This window comes from Astyanax mexicanus, chromosome 1, assembly GCF_023375975.1.
Source record: "Astyanax mexicanus isolate ESR-SI-001 chromosome 1, AstMex3_surface, whole genome shotgun sequence".
NCBI classification, from domain to species: Eukaryota; Metazoa; Chordata; class Actinopteri; order Characiformes; family Acestrorhamphidae; genus Astyanax; species Astyanax mexicanus.
Genome location: NC_064408.1, coordinates 39,114,146 through 39,134,841, shown reverse-complemented (window position 1 = coordinate 39,134,841; position 20,696 = coordinate 39,114,146). Strand labels below are relative to the sequence as shown.

Below are 20,696 nucleotides of genomic sequence, written 5' to 3'. Positions count from 1 at the left end.
ACAAGCATTTACTTACGAAATATGTGCGTATTCGAACTAGTGCTGCCCCCTGGTGGCACATACATAATGGTACTTATTCTAGTAATGATATTCTTACATAATTATTATTATTATTATTATTAATAAAAACAAAATAAATATGACATAATATGTCTAAACATATAGTATAGAGTACTTTTTATTCTCAGCCAGGTCAAACTCAATTGATCATATTAGAAAAGACACAGACTCTCACCTGTCAGTAAAAAGGCAGCATTTTATTGTACAAATATATCACTGCAGAAAATATTAAAGTTCACAGATACCAGATACTGGAATAAGACCAATGCTGTTTATACAGACTGATGATAAAAAACGTAATGTGTAACATGAATGTGAAACACTGACTGCAGGTGAAATCCTGATGGCTGTGCTGCACCTGTACTGAAGCAGAGGTGTAGTAAGACGCTCTTCTCCAGCAGGGGGCAGCAGACAGCTGTAAACTGATATACTGTAAAAGGCCCATATCACTGAGAACTGAACTCACATAAACTACAGCTAAAGGCAGCTGCAGTAAGACTGACCACGCATCTCTGCAGAGGAAGCATTGGGTGTCCATTGCTTACAGAATTGTTGAACATATAGATTGCAAAGATTTGCCTACATGTTTATAATCAGATCCAAGTGCATTTAATATTGGCATGTAAAACAGATGCACTATAATGCACTATAAAAATACTAGCTTCCTAAATAATCAATGCAATATTTCAATGAAACTTCTTGATTTAAAACCAAAGAAAACAAACAAAAGAAAATATACACAAATTGTGCTACAGTCAAAGTCTTTCAGATCAGATCTGACTGTATACAGTATACACAGAGCATAAAGTGCATTATTTACACATTTACATGTTGACATTATTAACAACATTGTCCAATTACATCTTTTTTACATCTTTATAAACACTGAAGGTTTCTAATAACTGAATTTACACATTTTGTCATTTGCATGAGATTGCGTGAGACTGCTCTGACGAAAGATCATCTGAAAAATGTGAATATAAAAACAACACTATGTGCTCGGTTAAAACACAGATGCTGGTAAACTTAGTCTTGGTCAGTGAGGAGAGCTCTGTAAAAGTAAAAGTCCACACACACTCACACTGTCTGCAAAGCTGCTTTAAACATCTGTCAGAACTGCAGTAAACGTTAAAAGGCTAATATCAGGTAAAACCAAATATTCTTGGAATATTTGGTGTAGTGTGTAAACATTGCTAGTTTTACTCCTCTGTCTGTAACTTGTTTACATTTATTTCTATACACTGTACATATAGCAGTTCAGCTCTGCCCATTCACTCTGAAGCTATAAGGAGTGTTTCAGCCTAGACTGATTTCTCAATGAAACAGAATACATGATCTTCAGTCAGAACAGAAAATTATGTGGAAAAACAAGAGACTTGTAGGATATGGGCTCTTTGAAATTAAGTGTGAGGCCCAAAACATACTCAGTGCAAGTATGCAAACGTAAAGGATGACATTCAGCAAATGCCCGGCTCTTCTGTACAAACTCAGTATGCATTCTTATGTTTCTGTCACAATTAATACAGTACACAAGTGGTCGCTTGAGGATCACTGCAAAACCAACAACAGTTACATACAGAGAATACAGGAGAGAATACTTTTTAAATTGCTTTATCTGTAATTCTATTGGAATGCAGGGGCGAGGACTGAGAACATCTAGTTTGGTCAGCCACTAGAGGACACTCCTGACTGAGTCCTGAATGAATGTGTTTATGTGGAGCTTTTAATTTTTTTTTTTTAAAAACAATTATTTTTTCTATAGGAAGAAACCGATCTTGATTCTCCAAAACTAAACAGCATCAAACATTTCAGCTCTGCTGTCAGATTTTAGAACAATTTTAAAGGAGAACTCCAGTGTGAAATTTTGGGTGTACTAAAATGGGTGTACTCTTGCGCAGCTTTCTGAGATCCAGTATTTTGTGCATTTTAAAATGAGTGAGACGGAGCATATTTTGCCCCTGCAGATAAATAGCTTTTTTACACTGTAATTTAGGCTCAAAGTAGCTCCACACTACATTGGTAGAATCCAGAGAGCCCTGAAATTTAAACCGAGGCATCTAGAACTTTAAAACTGCACAGGAATTTTATTTAAATTAAATAAAAATAAAAAAAATTAATCAAAATTTAATTAAAATCCACCGTGTAAAACCCATAGTATAGGTAAATCTCCACGTCCCACTATTTTAAATTTAAGTCACAATAAGTCAACTGTAAGTCACAAAAGAATAGGTAGGATAGTTCTTGAAAATGCATTAATTTCCAACTGTTGCTGAAAATATCTGATTACTGTCAATATTAGAATGCAAAGAACCAACAACAAATTACATGAACATTGTTTTACTATTTGTGCTCGACGGTTGACTTATTGTGACTTACATTTAGGTTTGGCGACAGCCAGAAATTTCCATATGATATGGGATAAACTTCTTGTGTAGTTTTAAAGTTATAAATGCCTCGTTTTAAACGTGTTTAATGTGGAAAAAGCAATTTATCTGCAGGGGCAAATATGCCCCATATCAGCTTGTTTGGGCAAAGTGCACAAAATACTGGATCTCAGAAAGCTGCAAGAAAGTGTTAAGAACTTTTTAATCATGTTTTAATAAACCCAAAGTCCAACCAGAGTTCTTCTTCACCAACAGCAAATGAGCAGCTCAGCTCACCAATACTCAGTAGTCATAATGATATCTAGCATTCAGTAGCAGTTACATTAGCTGTTTGATATAGAAATGTCCTGGTATTCAGGGGTAATTTTCGGTAATACATTATTCTTCTTTCCAAAAAGAAAGACTAGAAGAGACTAGAACTATATCACATTTTATTACCGTTTAAGCCATTTTGCTCTGTTCAGCCCCATTCAATAAGGACTCCTTCATGCATGTCCTGAAACTTTAAAGCCCTTGACTGTAGATGTGGTGCCTCTTTTGGAAATACTCAGCATGTAGCTTGCGTTGTGTTATGTATTGCTTTCACATACATACATTTCTGGCCTAAGTGTGTGCATGTGGTTGTTGAGGTTAAAAAAATGTCCTTCTCAATTGTCCTTCAGAACAAACACCCCACTGGTTCTAATCTCGGTTAGATGATGCCATCCGAGATCTGTGTTTCTGCCCTTTAAAACAGGAGTAAAAGATCATTTAAGGCACAAAAAGCAAAGACAAACAAGCTTATTAGCTTTAGCCAGAGGCATTATTATACAACTGTGTATGTTTTTTTTTATTAGGAATAAACCAGGTATGTTAGGAATAATCTACGTGAGTCAGGAATAAACCAGGTTTTCTAGAAATAAGCTAACTGTGTTATGTGTGTATGTGTGTTAGGACCGAATCAAGTATGTGTGTTAGGACTGAGCCAGGTATGTTAGGATTAAGCAAGGTGTGTTAAGTAAAAGCTAGTTGTGTTTAGAATAAGCAATGTGTGTTTGGAATAAGCCAGATGTGTTAGAGTTAAGGCAGGACTGTTATGACACAGCCAGATGTGCTAGGATTAAGCGTACTGTGTGGGGGTTAAGCCTGGTGTGTTAAGACCAGCCGAAGTGTGTTAGGACTAAGCCAGATGTGTTAGAGCAGTGTTTTTTAACCCTGGACCTAAAGAAAAACCGCTGTGCATATATGAGTATGTTTCCTCCTTTAACACACCCACCTTAATTGTTCACCAATGATCTGATTAGTAGGATGAGGGGCAAGGGTTGATAAATACACAGTAAATTCACCAGTGTTAAATCAGCACTGTTAGTGTTGAATTAACACTGAGAGTGTAAAATTTAACACTAACAGTATTGATTAAACATTGGAAAATGTACTGTGTATTGTGTTATACTGAGTTTTGGGGTATTACAGTGGTGTTAGGATTAAGCCAGGGATGTTAAACTCACTTGTTACTGGTCCCTTCCACATCCTCAATGGTGTCTGGCAGGGGTTTGTGGGCCGTCTCAGGCAGTAGAATGGTCAGTAGAGCACCCACTAGTGGACACAGGCCAAACACCACCATAGGAGCGTGCAGACTGATGCGTCTGAGGAGGTAGATTATGGGTGCAATCACCCCACCTGCACGAGCACACATAGAGCCCATGCCGATGCCGTTCTGCCTGAAAAGAGAGAGAGAAATAGAGACAGGATAAGGGACAATACCCTGTTGTTAACTGAAATATTAATGCAAACTTAGCAGTTAGTTAGGCTAACTTGCCTAAGATAAACAGTAAAATCACAGAAAGATAATAACAATTGATGATGTGATTCTTATAGGCAGAACTGAAAACCTTTGCAGATAAGATAGGACACCCCTGATAAAGACTCTTAGAAACTATTTGCGTAAGAGTCAGTGCGAAATGCTTATGCTTAGATATGACTAACATTAGCGTCTGTTTTGTTGTTTGCTTGAGGATGAACTTTACAGTCCTTTTGTACCTGACGACAGTGGGAAACACCTCTGCTGAATAAACGTAGACAATGGACAGCGAGGCTGTAATACCAAACTTTCCCAACATGGCCAGGATGGTTCGGACCACTGGTAGATCTACAGGACAGAAAGAGAGGGAGGAGAGAGATATTTAGCTTTGTCCCATTCTATTTCTCAGATTGTTCCATTCTATTAGCAGAGCATTTCTAAGTTGTCCTTATATGCTGGTGTTCAAATGCTGCTGTTTCTTAACTAGTGTTTATACTAGTTAATATACTAATATATTAGTGTGTCCATGATGGTGTTAATTTGCTGATACCGTATGTTTTGCACTATAAGGTGCACCGGATTATAAGGTGCATTTTATGCGACTTGAGTAAGGGAATGTTTTCCTTCTAATAAAACCTGGGACCTGTAAATTAATATAAATTAAGTGAATGAAAAGCGCTTCCGTTTATTTACAGTAACCTTAGATTTCCAGATTTCCACTAAAGATGGAGCATTAGAATTAGACACTAAGAGTAATGCTAATGCTGCTCCAGCAGTGCTAGCCGCGATAAGCAGCAGGTGACAGGCAGATAATACTCACCCTGAACAGCCAAAGACTTAGCGCTTAGCACGGTTAGTGGGTAATGCTAATGCGGCTCCAGCAGTGCTAGCCAAGATAAGTAGCTGTAATACTCACCATGAACGGCCAAAGAGCTAGTGCTTAGCACGGTTAGTGGGTAATGATAAGAGCTGGAGCTTTAGAATTAGACACTAACAGTAATTCTAAAGCTGCTCCAGGAGTGCTAGGAAGGATAAGTAGCAAGTTACAGGCCGATAATTCTCACCATGAACGACCAAAGAGCTAGCGCTTAGCATGGTTAGTGGGTAGCACTAATGCTGCTCCAGCAGTGCTAGGCGGGTTAGAAGCAGGCTACAGGCCGATATACTCACCTCTGAATGACCAAAGATGTTATGTAGCGTGTAGCAGGGTTAGTGGCTAATGCTAATACTGCTGGATAACTAAACTGAATGTCCTGTGTAATGCTGCAGTTCAAAATTCATACATATGGTGCACCGGATTAAAAAGCTACTGACGATTTTTGGGAAAATCTAAGGATTTTGAATGCGCCTTATAGTGCGAAAAATACGGTAATTATATGCCGGTGTTTATATAAATATGTTCATGTGCTGGTGTTAATATGGTGGTGTTCTGTGCCTTTTATGGCAGTGGTGACTCACTTTGGGGGATGAAGATGGTGAGGAGGCAAGCAAGCCCCCCCACAGCAAGGAAAGAAAGCTGAGAGATCCTGCGAGAGCGGTTTAGGGTAAAGAGTGTGATGGTACGTGCTGGCATCTCCACCAGCCCAAAGATCAGCTGGGTTAAGTAGATGTTCATTCCAAAGTCAGAAACATTTAGAGACAGACCGTAGTAGACCAGCACGTTTACAAACCTGAAACACACACACAGCTATGGGTTTCAGAGTAAAGTCACTGGGTCAGGGCTGATTATTAAGGTTCCAAGCTAAATATGTGCACATCAGACATTAACTGGCTGTGTATTATAGTAACCATTATTAATCACATCTAACCAGAGATAGAAGAGGATTAGTGACTGTTTCCTCATCTGTGGCGTCCGCACCAGATCCACCACTGTGTGTTTCCTCTGTAGTTTTTGCTCAACTTTACAGTTGTTCTGAAACAAACAGACATATATAGCATAATCACCATACATGAGCCAGAATTCTATTCCTGTTACTTTAAACAGCAAGGCAAAGCCATGGGGAGACAAGAGTTTATAAACTATATGGTTGTTATAAAAAGTTGTTTCAGATGGTTATTATGTTGTAATTAAGTGTTTGCTATGGTATCCTTGTTAATGCATTGAACAAATGCTATGCTAAAGAGTTAGTGTCTTAAACACAAGGTTCTACTCACCAGCTGAAACTCCATGTCGTTGCCTTTCAGAGGCTTTTTATTGATGAGTGCAGCTTTACAGATCAGATCCATCGCCTCCTCCTGCTTCCCATTCGCCATCAGCCAGCGAGCTGACTTTGGGAGCACCCTTACAATACAGACATACTTACACACTCAAATATGTATTGATCCATTTGAATGAATAATAATTTAATAATAATTAACAGTTTTTATTATTTCTCCAGTAGGAACACTGCCTGCTGATACACAAAAAATCACAGAAATGTGACTACCACATTTTGTTTTTCTCACCAGATGTAGAAGATGAAGATGAAACCAGGGGCAGATATGGCAAGCTGGAGTTTACGCCAGTCCCGTATAAGATACGCCACTCCAGCCAGCAGGATGTAGCCCACGCCGAAGAAATAGTCTGTTATAATTCCTGCCAACATCCGGTGTTTAGGACCTGTCCATTCAGTACCTGAAAACCATCATCAATCAGAGGTTCTGTGCTCAATTTTACATTGGGGCTAAGGAGAAAATGTGAGTGTATGTAACATAGAACAGAAGCTTCCAAATAGCATGCTGTTTTTGAATTAATGCAACTAGCTAAAAAATAATGGAAGCTTATACTATATAATTCCACCTATTAGCACTAGAGCTAAAATGCTAATGCAGCTTACAAACAGTGAAAGCTTATCACTCTCACATCAGCCAGGGCATGTTTGGTGCTCCTTAAATTTTACACTTGAGCTAAGGAGGTAATGTGGCTAATCAGTAATGTATACCCTATTAAGTATCATGATACTCAGGTAATGTGGCTGACAACCAGTGGAATCTTATACACCACCAAATACCACTAGAACTACAAGGCTAATGTTACTATTTTTTAAACTAGTTAGCACTGGTGCAGTACCTAATGTTTAAACTAATTAGCAGTAGTGCTATGACACTAATGTAACTTATATTTAAATTAGCTAGATACTAAGGGTAGAAATATACTTGCTGTTAACTTCTTCTAGGTGGGCTAAACAACATTATAGCAGTATTTGCCATTCAGAAAAAATGTGTGTGTGTGTGTGTGTATATATATACCTAGTACAAATGCGTTCATGATGATTCCTGATACAGTGGTTCCCACCACAAACCGCAGTAACACATAGATGAAGAAGTTGGGAGCAAACGCAGCACCGACACCAAACATAGCCTGCAAAGCCAGACCCACCAGAATAATGATCCTGCGACCGTACCTGCGAGACACAAGGAAAACAGGTTATTCACATCAAATACACACCAAACTCAAAACACATCACATACAAATTAGCTAACTAAACTACATCACTGGAGCTGTGAGGCTAACCAGCAGCTGAAGCTTATTGCCCACTAATTAGCCCTGAAGCTGAGCTAACCAGCAGTAAAAGTATGCACCCCACTAATTAGACCTGAATATGTTAGATTATTGTAGCTAACCAGCAGTAAAAGTATGTACACCACCAATTAGCCCTGAAGCTGTGGGGATAATGTAGCTAACCAGCAGTAAAAGTATGTGCCTCAATAATTAGCCCTGAAGCTGTGGGGATAATGCAGCTTTACAGCATTACAACTAGCTGTATATAGCTAGCTGTGTCTCATCACATACCATTTTTTCGCACTTAAAGGCACATTTAAAATGCTTACATTTTCCCAAAAATTGCAGCGTGCCTTAGAATTTAGTGCACCTTATGTATGAATTTTACCAGTCAGGTTGTAAGGAGCAGTAAAGCCACTCCGCTGAAGTGCAGCATTATACAGGAGTTCCGGTTTAGTTCTCCAGCACAGAGACTGGGGCAGCATTAGCATTCCTGCTAACTGCGCTAAGCGAGCTACGTGGGACAAGCCGCTAGCTTATATCACCCTGGCTTACCGGAACACTAAGGGTTCCTCAGTCTAGGAAAGAAATCTGAGTACAGTAACATCCAGCACTTATTTTACTATAAAAGAAAATGTTTTTTTAAGAATTACAGTTTTGTTTACTTAGCTTAGTTTTACTTAATTTTAGCTTTAATCTATAATGGCAACATTATGAGTGTATAGTGAGTATATTTAAAGGAACAAATGTTACTCTAATAGTCATGCTATTTACAGAATGACTTTACAGAAATGACCACACTCCTGTCCCATAATAAGACACTTCAGTTCAGGGATGAGTGCGTCACTGTGGTGTCTGGCTATCCACCTTTGAGCCCCTCACAGAACTCTGAAACACAACATTACACTCATTCAACCAAACCGCTGGATGAACCTGGTTTAATCCTGCCACAAACAGAGAGAGAGAGAGAGAGAGAGAGAGAGAGAGAGGCTTACCGGTCAGCTAGTACACCAAACACCACAGCACCAACCAGCAGCCCAAACATGTAGATAGATGATCCGATGTTGTTCAGAGTGGCACTGTCACACACTAGATCAAACTGAGAGAGAGAATAAGAGTGAGTGATGTGTAAACTGTACTTTATCTACTAGTACAACCTCGGTGTGCTTTACCTGTATAACCATATTTATAGGGGGACAAATGTGAGAGATGTGGGAACACTAATGACTAGGGCGGAAATAAGGGAGGAGACAAGACAGAAACAAAACAGAGCCATGTGCTAAGGAAATGACAAGAAAAACAAGCAGACAGGAAAAGCATACAGACAGGCCAAAAAAGACATGGAACAGGACAGATTTGCGAAACATATACCTATTTTGCTGATAATGCAACACATTTTTATAATTTAGAGACTACACACTTTACGTAACTTTAGAAACATATGTCACATTTCTTTACTTATGTTTTAGCCTTCAACCAACTGTACGCAATTGTACTAGTTATAGCTTTAAACCTTCTTTTTGAAAATTAAAAGTTTGAATAAAACAATAGTGACAATAAATGAAAATGGATTTTAATTACTGGACAGGGCAGCAAGGCCAGTGTTGGCCAATTGTAGTAGTGCAGCCAGCATCACTTTTTTTTTTTTTACAGAATGCGACAAATATGTCAGCAAATATTGGTTTAAAACATCGGCCATATCAGCCGATGCCGATAATAAAAAAAAAAACATTGTGCATCCCTAAACATTAACCCAAAGTACTGAAGCATGTAATGCAAGTGCAAAATAGTTTGGTTCCAGTTTCGTAAAGTATATATATTTAATATATATTTAATATATATATATGAAGGGGGAATAACACATGGTGCAGCCTTGCTGTGGTTGCAGTGTGAATTTTAGCTCTCCAGGTTTGGCTTTTAGCTCTTATGGCCTGGAAGATACTACAGATCCTCCAGTCAGGGGTTGAGCTTCAGTCACCCAGGCCTCACAAGAGGAAAGACAAATTTCCAGTAGTAGTGAATGAAAAAGTAATATATTTAAAATGGAGTAAAATGAAACTAAAAATTAAAGGTATTTCAGTGTAGATACATTGTTGTTCGAAATTTGTTCCAAATATCATAAGAAAATTGAGTGAATGATCAAATCTTTAAAATACAGTTAGAAAGAAAAATTTAGAAAAGTTTGATAGGATTCTGAAAATGGTAAGTTCAACTGTCATATGGGTTATGACTGGGCAACCCGGAGAGGAGTGATTAGGTGGTATGGTCTGTCTGATCTGAACTTGAGTGAACTAGAGTTTTTTATTGGTCTTCTGTGCTAACCATAATTTGTCCACAACACATTTTAACACAAGTTTGCTCATAAGTGTACTAGCTACCATGGTCCAAACACAGTGATAAACTTTGTGTTTGTGCTATCTTTCCTGAGATCTATTTTGTGCCTGATATGGTGAACCAAAAAATCTGTTAGAAGACACAGGCAGTATGGTAAATATGGTTCTAAACTGGTCATGCCTTCTCTCTAGAATATAACTCTGGAGGCTGAAGACCATACCTTAGCTGAAGTCGTTGAGGTGGTTGGAAAGCTTAATGGTGGAAAGACACCAGAATTGTAGGAGATTTGCCTGAATTTTGGAGCGATGTCTTGATATAAAATCATCTACAATACCCCATGGAGCACAGGTACAGTGATCCTGGCAAACTGAGGTGTTGGCACCCATGTTTAAGAAAGAGAAGGTGTGCAAAATTAAAGCTGTGTAGTGGCTCTCTTTTTAGGATTCAGGAGAAGCTATGAAAATTCTATGCTGGGTGTGGAGTGTTGGATTGTTCTTTACCCTGTCAGGGAAAGGGGGCACTGTGGCTGGCAATTCCAGTCTACATGTGTTTTTTTGGAGATGGCCAAAAAACATGCCACAAAATGGCGCTGCATGCACCCTCCCTCATGTTACCAATGACAAAGCCGAAGCTCTAAGCAGTTGTGTGTTCTCCAACACTATAGAGCATACACTGGTGTTCACTATCATGTGGACTGAGTTTGATATCTGTGTCAAAGTGTGTAATCACATTTAGAGTGTCAGTTGCTTTGCTTTTATGTCAAGCGCTCTTAAAGCCCTCAGATAAAGTCAGCTGGGGTCGTTTTTGTCCGCTGCCATGCTGGAGTGGTCTGAACGTGCAAAATGAAGAAAAGCTGGATTGCTTTTATATTGAGCTGAACTATTTCTGTAATGTGTGTAATACATTCCCAGCAGGTTTCTTACAGTACCAGCTTTGCTTTTGGCTGTGTTTGTGGGTCTGTGTGTGTGTGTGTGTGAGAGAGAGAGAGAGAGAGATATTGGATGCTAGTGGAGCAGCAGATACGGTTCATCAAAACCGGCTCTACTGGACCTCCTGCTGCGAGCTGTAACACACACACACACACACACCATCCCCCCCAAGTAAAGGTAGCACACAGAAGTAGTGTGTCTCAAATGTGAGCTGTGTATGTGTGTCTGTGTGTATGTGCGTGCAGTTCCAACTTGGTCCTGAGGTACAGACCAAGGAATGCAGCTCCTGCAGTGAAGGCATTTTACACACACACACACACACACACACACACACAGACACACACACACACACTCACTCACCCACACACATAAACGAGAAGGTTTCTGTTTAGTCCATCAAAATGAAGCCTAGTGTGTGCAGGGTAAACTGGATTTATGACAGTTTTGGATTTATATCAGTTTGGTATCAGGAATCAGGACAATATGTAGTAATTTAGGCTAATTTAGTTTTTTTAAGAACCTGGCTGATTAAATTTAGTTTGGGTCATTTAGTTGTGTCACTTTAATTTGTTTAATTAGTTGTTTTTTTGGATTAGATTAGGTCAAGATTGGTTAATATGTTTTTTTTTCATACCTGTAGTTTCTCTGGTCCAAATAAATTAATGAGTGTATGTAGCTGGAGCGTTTTCTACCTTTAATTGGCTTGGTTTCACATAAGGAAAAGCGCATGTGGAACAAAATGCATCTCAATGAACTCAATGTGCTAATTGGTCAGAGCTGTTTAGAAACAAAGGAAGGTTCTGTGTTCCAGACCAGCGTGTGTATTTGTGCAGTGTAAAGTTGCTTTAACAGAGAATGAGAAAAGGTTTAAAGGAATTTTCAGTGGGATAGCAGCAAAGACACAGATTATTTTGTTTAGTGTGGAAACAGCTTGGCATGGAGCAGCAGCAAGAGCTTGCATAAGTTCATAGCTATAGCAATTATTTGGACAATAAATCATGTTAAACTACATCTGTACAGCCATTTAGATCAAATATGAGAGTGTATTTTTCAGTTGGGTATTTATTAGTTTGGTATTTATTGTTCCCACCCCAAACAATCCGCTCAAGAGTTCGTTTGGGTCTGGACTGAGACCACCGCTTCTTCAACAGGGGCTTCACCAGTCATTTTTAGAGGCTCAGAAACTGCAAATGATACCCGGCGTTCTCTCCGGTGAGCACGCACAGAACATTAAACAACGCTCTTTTTTCTGTTCTATCTCACTTCTGCCACGTCCTGCATGCCTGAGCGCATGCATGTGTGTGTTCACGCGTGTGTATGTGTATGTATGTGCTCTTGTGGTGTGTGTGTGTGTGTGTGGCCAGTCAGTCATTTAGTCATGGATATTGGGTTGATTTTCCAAAATAAGTAGTCTAAACATTTGAAATAATAATTTAAATCAATACTTCAGTAGAAAATGTTTGAATAAACTACTTGTAATACTTAAGTACAAAAAAATTTGAATACTTTAGTACGTCTACTTAAGTATGAAGCTTATAGAACATTTCAGCTTTTACTCAAGTCACTTTTTTAATAGTGTACTTTATATATGTCTGCTGAAACTAACAGCACCAAGGTTGCAAATGAACCAGAGTCCATTTTAACTGGACTAAATATTGCTGGTGTGAAAACACCCTTAGGCTCATCAGTCTAGGTCTGTGCAGAATCGGATTGGAACTGATTAGTCTTGATGTGGGTGAGTTTAAAGTAGCTTCAGGACAATATAAAAACTCTTTGATCCAGTATAGGTCCAGTTAGGGTTGGCTTAGTTAGCTTAATCAAGATTTAGACATTTAGTGTATCATTTTTTGTGGTGTGTTTAGTTTTATTCTGTTTGGTTTATTTTGATTCACCATTGTTGGGGCCATTTAGACTCTAGTTTGAGTTTAATTAGATTTAGTTCATACTCTCTGTTCAGTTTTGGGTAAGTTTATACAACAGTTGAGTATAAACACAGTTCAGGCCATTAAGATAGCTGTTGCTGTTTGTAGCTTATGCTCATACAGTTGAAACCAGAAGTGAACGTACACTATATAAAAAGACACACATACAAACATTTCCGTTTCCCATTTATTTTATCCCAATTAGGATTACTAAAATTATTTATATTTGCCAAATGGCAGAATAATAAGAGAGAGAGATTTTATTATGCATTTTTTATTACTTTCTGCAAAGTGTCTTTGGAAGCTTCTGATTATTGGCAACTCACCTGTGGACATATTTAAAGCACACCTGAAACACACTGTTTCTTTGTGTAACATCATTGGAAAGTCTAAAGAAATCAGCCAAGATGTCAGGAAGAGGATTGTGGACTGGTTCATCCTTGGGTGCAATTTTGAGATGCCTGATGGTTCATCTGTACAAACAAGCACACGCAAGTACAAACAAGTTGGGAATGTCCAGTCATCATACCGCTCATGAAGGAGACGAGTACTGTGTCCCCGAGATGAATGTGCTTTGGTCCGAAATGTCCATATCAACCCAAAAACAAAAGCAAAAGACCTTGTGAAGATGCTGCTAAAGCTGATAACAGTGTGTCATTATCCACAGGGAAACAAGTACTGTATCAACATGAGCTGAAAGGCCACTTTTATGTTTCTTTCTCCAAAAGAAATAAAAAAAACTGATTAATGTTTGCAAATGCACATACCTTAGCTGCATGCATGTGGTCTGACAAAACTAAAAATGAACTGTTTGAATAAAAATAAATCTTTGTTACATTTGGAGGAAAAAGGTAGAAGCTTGCAAGCTTGAGAATAACATCCCAACTGTGAAACACGGTGATGGCAGCATCATTTTGTGGGGTTGTTTTGCTGCAGAAGGGACTGGTGCACTTCACAAAATAGATGGCATCATGAGGAAAGAACAATATGTGGCAATACTGAAGCAATATGTCAAGTCATCATCTAGGAACATAAAACTTGGGTGCAAATGGATCTTCCACATGAACAATGAACCAGAGCATACTGCCAAACTGGTTACAAAGTGGCTTAAAGGTGTCCTTCCTGTTCTTTGTGAAATACTATAGGTCTCTCTGAGTTGTATATGGATGCTGCATATGAAACTCTTCCTCAACCTCCATTGTCTGCAGTAGCTAGTAAAAGAAAATATTCAGAAAGACGAGTCGATCAGGAAAAAGCACTGTATCTATGTCAACTCGTGAATTAGTATTCATGGCCTCGCTCACCTTGGCTCGCGACCATCTCATCAACAGCACTTTGATGTGCAAATAACACATCAGTATTATATGCTTTGCCCAGTAATTCAGGGCTAAGGAACAAATGGTTAGAAATGTCTATGGAACATCACCAATACAGTAAAATTGAGATTGTAGGTTTATTTATAAAATAGTTTTGTTTACACTATTAAATGTAAAAATGGATTTTTACTCTCTGGACCTGGACTACCTACCTCCTTGTGTTTACATGGATTTACATAGGATCTCCGGTGGATTTCACATTTTTACAGAGACTCTGAGACTAGGTCAGTGGCTGAACTGCACTTAGCAAGACATTACACATGTTGTAAAGTAACATATGACATTACAAAGACTGTTATTAGTGTAAAAATGTTTTTATGTATTTATTTTAACTGTTGTTCATCTCACTGCATCGCAGTGCTGTTAGCCAATCAGAGGCAATATGTTAGAGGCAAAATACTAGACATTTTAAAATGAATGAAAAAACAATTGAATGAGACCTTTAAGGATAACAAAGTCAGTTTTTTTGAGTGGCCATTACTACTGTATCCTGCCAACTATTGTGAGAAGCTTGTGGAAGGATATCTAAAATGTTGGACACAAGTCATACAGTATTTTTATATAGTGCATGTAAACTTCTGGTTCAAACAGAATATATTAGCCTATCTCACACAGTGTGGTTTAAGTGGCTCCAGTTGGTGTAACTGATCACAGCACCCACTTCACTAACATTGTCATTTTCCACATGCCCTGAACCCAATGTACTCCTGATAAAAGGCAAATTAGTCTCAGGGAGAGCAGTAAAAGATACAAAGAGACAGTAGAGTAGTGAGGCTAGACACTACTAGTAGTCTTTTAACATTATTGTTCTGTACTTTATTTCTTCTACATTTGTAACACTGTAGCTCATAAATCAGCGTAGATAACAATATCTACATTTAATAATTTAACCCTAATGAGAGTCTGTAACACACATCTCAGTTTATATCATCCTACCTACATTTACCTACATATAGATTGTATAGCAATTCATTTTTACTTTAAAGGATGCTGAAAGTAGAAGTGACTAGTAATAAAGTACAAATACTTAGCCTTAAACTTTTTACTCCTACTTCTTACTACATTTACACACAATTATCTGAACATTTTTCTCCTTACATTTTCAAGTTATACTCGTTATTTCTGTTTCATTTTTGCAAGTTTTCATTCCGACTTCTCATTGATAAAAACAAAAAAATATCCAGATAAATCTCTCCTTCCTGATAGAGTGAATTTGATTGTGGCTGGAGAAGAAGTATAAACATATACCATTCCGGCACCCTATTGGTTCATATGTGCTCCATTAAGCCCGCACATCACGCCCACACTTCAGCAAGAACATAGCAGACGTATGTAGTCTAGTATGAAGATCTATCAGAGACTTAAAAGAACTCAAGAGAAATATCCCAACTAAGCTTCTTTATTTCATATTTTATTTTTTAAATATACGGCTCTGGAAACAATTAAGAGACCACTTTAAACAAGAATATTGTCATTTACAGCATTTATTTGCAGAATATGAGAAATGGCTGAAATAACAAAAAAGGTCCAGAGCTTTCAGACCTCAAATAATGCAAAGAAATCAAGTTCATATTCATAAAGTTTTAAGAGTTCAGAAGTCAATATTTGGTGGAATAAACCTGTTTTTTCATCACAGTTTTTATGCATCTTGGCATGTTCTCCTCCACCAGTCTTACACACTGCTTTTGGATAACTTTATGCCACTCCTGGTGCAAAAATTTAAGCAGTACAGCTTGGTTTGATGGCTTGTGATCATCATCTTCCTCTTGATTAGCTTCCAAATGTTTTCAATTTGGTAAATTTAAAGAAACTCATCATTTTTAAGTGTTGGGCTGTTTTTAAGTATCTTATTTTTTCCAGAGATGTATTTGCATTGTACTAAAATGTACGGAGCCCCTAAGGTGCCCCTGTGTAAAAAAAAAAGCGTGGGCATGACTTATTAAAGCGTGGGAACTAGATAATTAAGTCATGGGGATGACTTATTTAGGTGTGTTAAAGATAATTAAGTCATGGGGACAAGATAATTAAAATAAGGGAACAAGATAATAAAATCTTGGGGACGACTTATTACGGCGTGGGAACAAAGTAGTTAAGTCATGGTTACAACTTATTAAGGTGTGGGACGAGATTATTAAATCGTAGGGACAACTTACTGAGATGTGGGAACAAGATATTTAAGTCATGGGGACATATTAACTTACTAACTTAAAGCATGGGAATGAGACAATTACGTTGTTGAAACAAGATAATTAAGTTGTGGGGACAACTTATTAAGACATGGGTACAAGATAATTAAAATGTGGGAACAAGATAATAAAATCTTGGGGACGACTTTTTAAGGCACGGTAACAAAGTAGTTAAGTCATGGTTACGACTTATTAAGGCGTGGTAACGAGATGATTAAATCATGGGGACAACTTACTAAAACTTGGGAACAAGATATTTAAGTCATGGGGACATATTACCTTATAAACTTAAGGCATGGGAATGAGTTGGAACAAGATAAATAAGTTGTGGGGACAACTTATTAAGATGTAGCAACAAGTCATGGGACAATTTTTTTTGTCCTTAATGGCATTTTTCCCTTACTTTTATATTTTAAGTAATCATCTTCTAAATAAGTATTTTAAACCCTAGTATATATACTTCTACCTGAGTAATAAATTAATACTTTTCACACCCCAGGAAATGTTGTTGATGGCTGGGATCACTTGAATAGAATTTGTTTAGGGAAAGTTTTAGGAACAACCTTTGAAAATAATATTCTGAGATTTTTTTTTTTAGAATAAATGTTTTTTTATCAGATCTAGTATAAAGTCAACACAATGTTCCTAAATAATAACATCATGTCAACTGTCACACATGGGGGTGGTAGGGTCATGCTGTGAGAGTACTTAAGGGTCTGGTTGAATTGTCACGCTTGAAACAGATCTGAATCAGTCATCAGTCTGTTATCTGAAGCTTACGAGTAGTTGCGCTTTGCTGTGAGACACAAAAAACTCACAAAAATAACGAGTAGGTTAACCTTTTTACAGCTCAAAGAAAGCTAAATCACGGTTATTGAGTGTCATGACCTTAAGCCCACTTAAGATGCTCTGACAGGACCTTAAAAGGCCATGACTGCCAAATTTAGGGTGCCTGAATTTAAGTAATTCTGCTTGCAGCAATGCCGCAGCAACACAAAAGACTTTACTCACCGCTAAAGGCGCAAGACCAGTAATTACACTTTAAAAGGCAAATATTTCTGACATGAGTAATGTAGAGGTACAGCGAAGCTCAGAAAGAGGTTTTGTGTTTGAGCTTGTTCCACCTGTTTTATTTAACATGTTATGGGGATACAGACTAATTTGCTGTTAACTGAACAGTATAGTATTCAACTTTTTTTTGTAATATGTGGTGCTACACAAGTACAAACACAGCATTTAACAAATATAAATTTAAACCAACAGTTGGAGACGAAGGGTGTGTAAAAACTGACCTGGGCAATTTGCTACAGTTAGTGACAAACAAGGAAAAAATTATTAGATCAAATGACTGCCTTTAAGTCCTCCTCGGAAAATCCTACTTAAGAGGTTGGAGGTCGTAAATATGACTACACATGCATTCAAGTGTTTCTCGGTCGGGTGGAAATGAACACCATTAGGAAAAAACGTTATATATATATATATATATATATATTATATATACAAATTATATATGTTTATGTAATATATAATATGTGAAGCAGGTTGTTTAAAAAAACTGTTTAATAATATTTGTCCATAAAATCAATATATGTGCACGAGGCAACACTTTTTCGGTCCTTCTAATTAGTTAATAACATAACATTAGCGCAAGTTGCCCACAAAACTAAACCCAAGATAAACCTGTACAGCTTAAAACTGTACAAGATCCTTTCTGGCAGCTGCAGTGACCTCTTGTTACTGACACGCCCCCAACTGGGAAACACAGAACCTATCTGAAAAAATGAGTTTGTGGTAGCGCTCATGTGCTCTCATCTTGTAAATACGATCTTTCTGACACAACTTGAAGACATTATTTGAATACATTATTTTGGCATTCTTTTGACTTTAAAAAAAAAAAAACACTATATATCTTTAGGATTAATACAAAATAAAATATGCACAGTTACAAGGAACAAGAATGTTTTGTGTGTTCTAAAGTCCTTGTGAAGACTGGACATTAGTTATGAGGCTATGAGTAAGTTCTCGTTATGCTCAGCATGGCATTTCTTTACAGACAAAAAAAGCCCTGCCCTTTAGCAAAACATCATTGTACATTATTTTATTGTTCTGGATCTATTTCGGTTTAATGATAGTGCAGTGCATAGCCTTATTTGTTTTGTGTTTTTTACTTAGGCTATATGCTTAAAATAAAATAAAAAAAGTTTGTTCAGAGAGTATTTTATATTCTTAAACATTGTTAATTATATTACAGTAGACGAAAGTCATTGTAAATTATGTTCATTGTTCTTGGTCTATGGCAGTTTAGTTATTATAATTTAGTGTGCAGTATGTAGCCGTGTTGTTTTTGTGTTTTGCTAAAGGCAATATTTAAAAAAAAAATTCATGTAGTGTTTTATTTTCTTAGACATTGTAAATTATATTAGAGTAGACAGGAGATCAATTATTAATCAACATATTTCTTAAATAATAGATCTATGCTTCTTCAGTGTTGCAATGTTAATTAATATCATTCTGAACGGATTTTGCTCAATCAAACATCCCGAAAATGTTTTTAAAAAGCTCCGTTTTTTTAACGCTCTGCTTACTTACAAAATGTTGGCTTTAATTCGGACTCTGGCTCAAAAGGACAGTGCACGTGGCAGGTCGGGTCGGGCTGGATTTTTTGGGCCCGATGTAATCTCTACCACAGAGTGAACACTCTTTCCAATAAGGAATTTCATAGCAGCACATTTTAAGCATGGCCTTGACACCTACAGCCAGTGCATGAATCTGTTCTGTTCAGACAGCTGTGAACTTGATGTACGTAAATAAAAAAAAAGATTTGATTAGATAAACTACAATGTAAAAAATTGTCACCTTGCGTAACATAAAAACTTGGTACCACATTGCCCCAATTTTTGTCTTGCTGACTCAACTGAAAATTGATTAAATTATTTTATCAGACTTTTAATCAGGCTTTATGCTCAAACTTTATAAAAAATAGTCATTGAAACTTAATTCAATAAGGATAATTTAAAAGTGTCACATATTGATTTTGGTCCATGAGCATTGTGCAACTCACCTCAGTGACAACGGTGCTGAGGAACACGTCCTTGCTGAACTCCCAGCCGTCTCTGCAGGCCGTGGTGGTGTGTGTGCTAAGGCTGCTGTTGGTGTGTGTACTACCGCAAGCCTCGCTGGCACTCTGGCTGAGGGTGAAGTTGAAGTTGTGAGTGTGTGTTTTCGTGTCTCGGCACAGGTGAGGTGGCACAGCTCCAGTAAAAACCGACACCAGCATGTGGAAGGCCAGGAAGATCTGAGGGAGGCAGATCCACACATACAAAATCTTCTGGAAGCGGCCGAAGCCTCCGATCCGAGCCAGAACCTCATCAAAGTTCATCCTGGATTGGATTAGAATCTACTAAGCAGATACTGAACAGCACAATACTTCAGTCTTTGTTCATGTTTAGGTATTTAGTATTTAGTGGGAAAGGGTGTGTTTGAGGAAAGAAATATGTAAGGTCAGGATCTTCGTTACACCTGCGAAGAGAGGGAGAAACTTGCTGAAAGAGGTAGAGGAGGAGGACGGCAGTGTGTGTAAGTGTGTGTGTGTGTGTCAGTTGCACAGTGTGATATAAATGGCTGGGAGTGACTTAGATATGGAGGAGGAGTCACAAAGTGTGTTTACTACACTTTCTCTCTCTCTCTCTCTCTCTTTCTAAATTTCTCTCCCTCTTTGTTTTTAACTCACTTCTTCTTCCTCTCTGTGTTTTTTTATTACTTCCATCTTCCAACATGTGACACAGTTTCCTCAGAAGACACTGTTTTACATTCGCTGTCCTGTAACACTCTCTCGCTCTCGCGCACGCAAAAACAGAGGGGGACAGAGAGAGAGCGAACGAGTTTGACTCTCTACTTGTGCTGCAGTCACTGTGTTTTTTTAGACAACAAGGAAACCACAGTGATTTTAATATGCCACATTCCAGAAGCACAGTTACATGATTAATTTTGCAGAAGTGTTCCCCTAAGGATGGGTACTACTGACGCCTTCTGGCAGAACCAAAGTGTAACCGATTATGTCAGGTTCAGACTGAACTGTGTTGGGCTACAGTTGGGTTCAAGAGTGAACAAGAGTGTCAGATACAATCGAGATCAGAGATGACTGTGTTGGTCTACAGCCAGCTTCTGACAGAACTGTGTCTGGGTCAGACAGAATTGTTAGGTTTAGACAGAACTGTGTTAGTCTGCAGTCAGGTTCTCAAAAA

The 20,696-nt window shown here is 37.9% G+C and overlaps 1 protein-coding gene across 1 annotated transcript; it reads right to left on the bottom strand.

Annotated features, from left to right (window-relative positions):
* Positions 1-238: 238 nt before the first annotated feature.
* si:dkey-119m7.4 (uncharacterized protein LOC560629 homolog) lies at positions 239-20,043 on the bottom strand. Its single transcript, XM_007259906.4, has 10 exons — positions 19,514-20,043; positions 8,701-8,804; positions 7,453-7,607; positions 6,670-6,838; positions 6,379-6,505; positions 6,033-6,136; positions 5,683-5,894; positions 4,464-4,572; positions 3,932-4,144; positions 239-3,169 (listed from the first exon to the last, which is right to left on the bottom strand). Exons 1-10 carry the CDS (start codon positions 19,829-19,831, stop codon positions 3,136-3,138), a joined length of 1,545 nt encoding a protein of 514 aa, XP_007259968.3. The 5' UTR covers positions 19,832-20,043; the 3' UTR covers positions 239-3,135.
* Between the last annotated feature and the right edge of the window lie 653 nt (positions 20,044-20,696).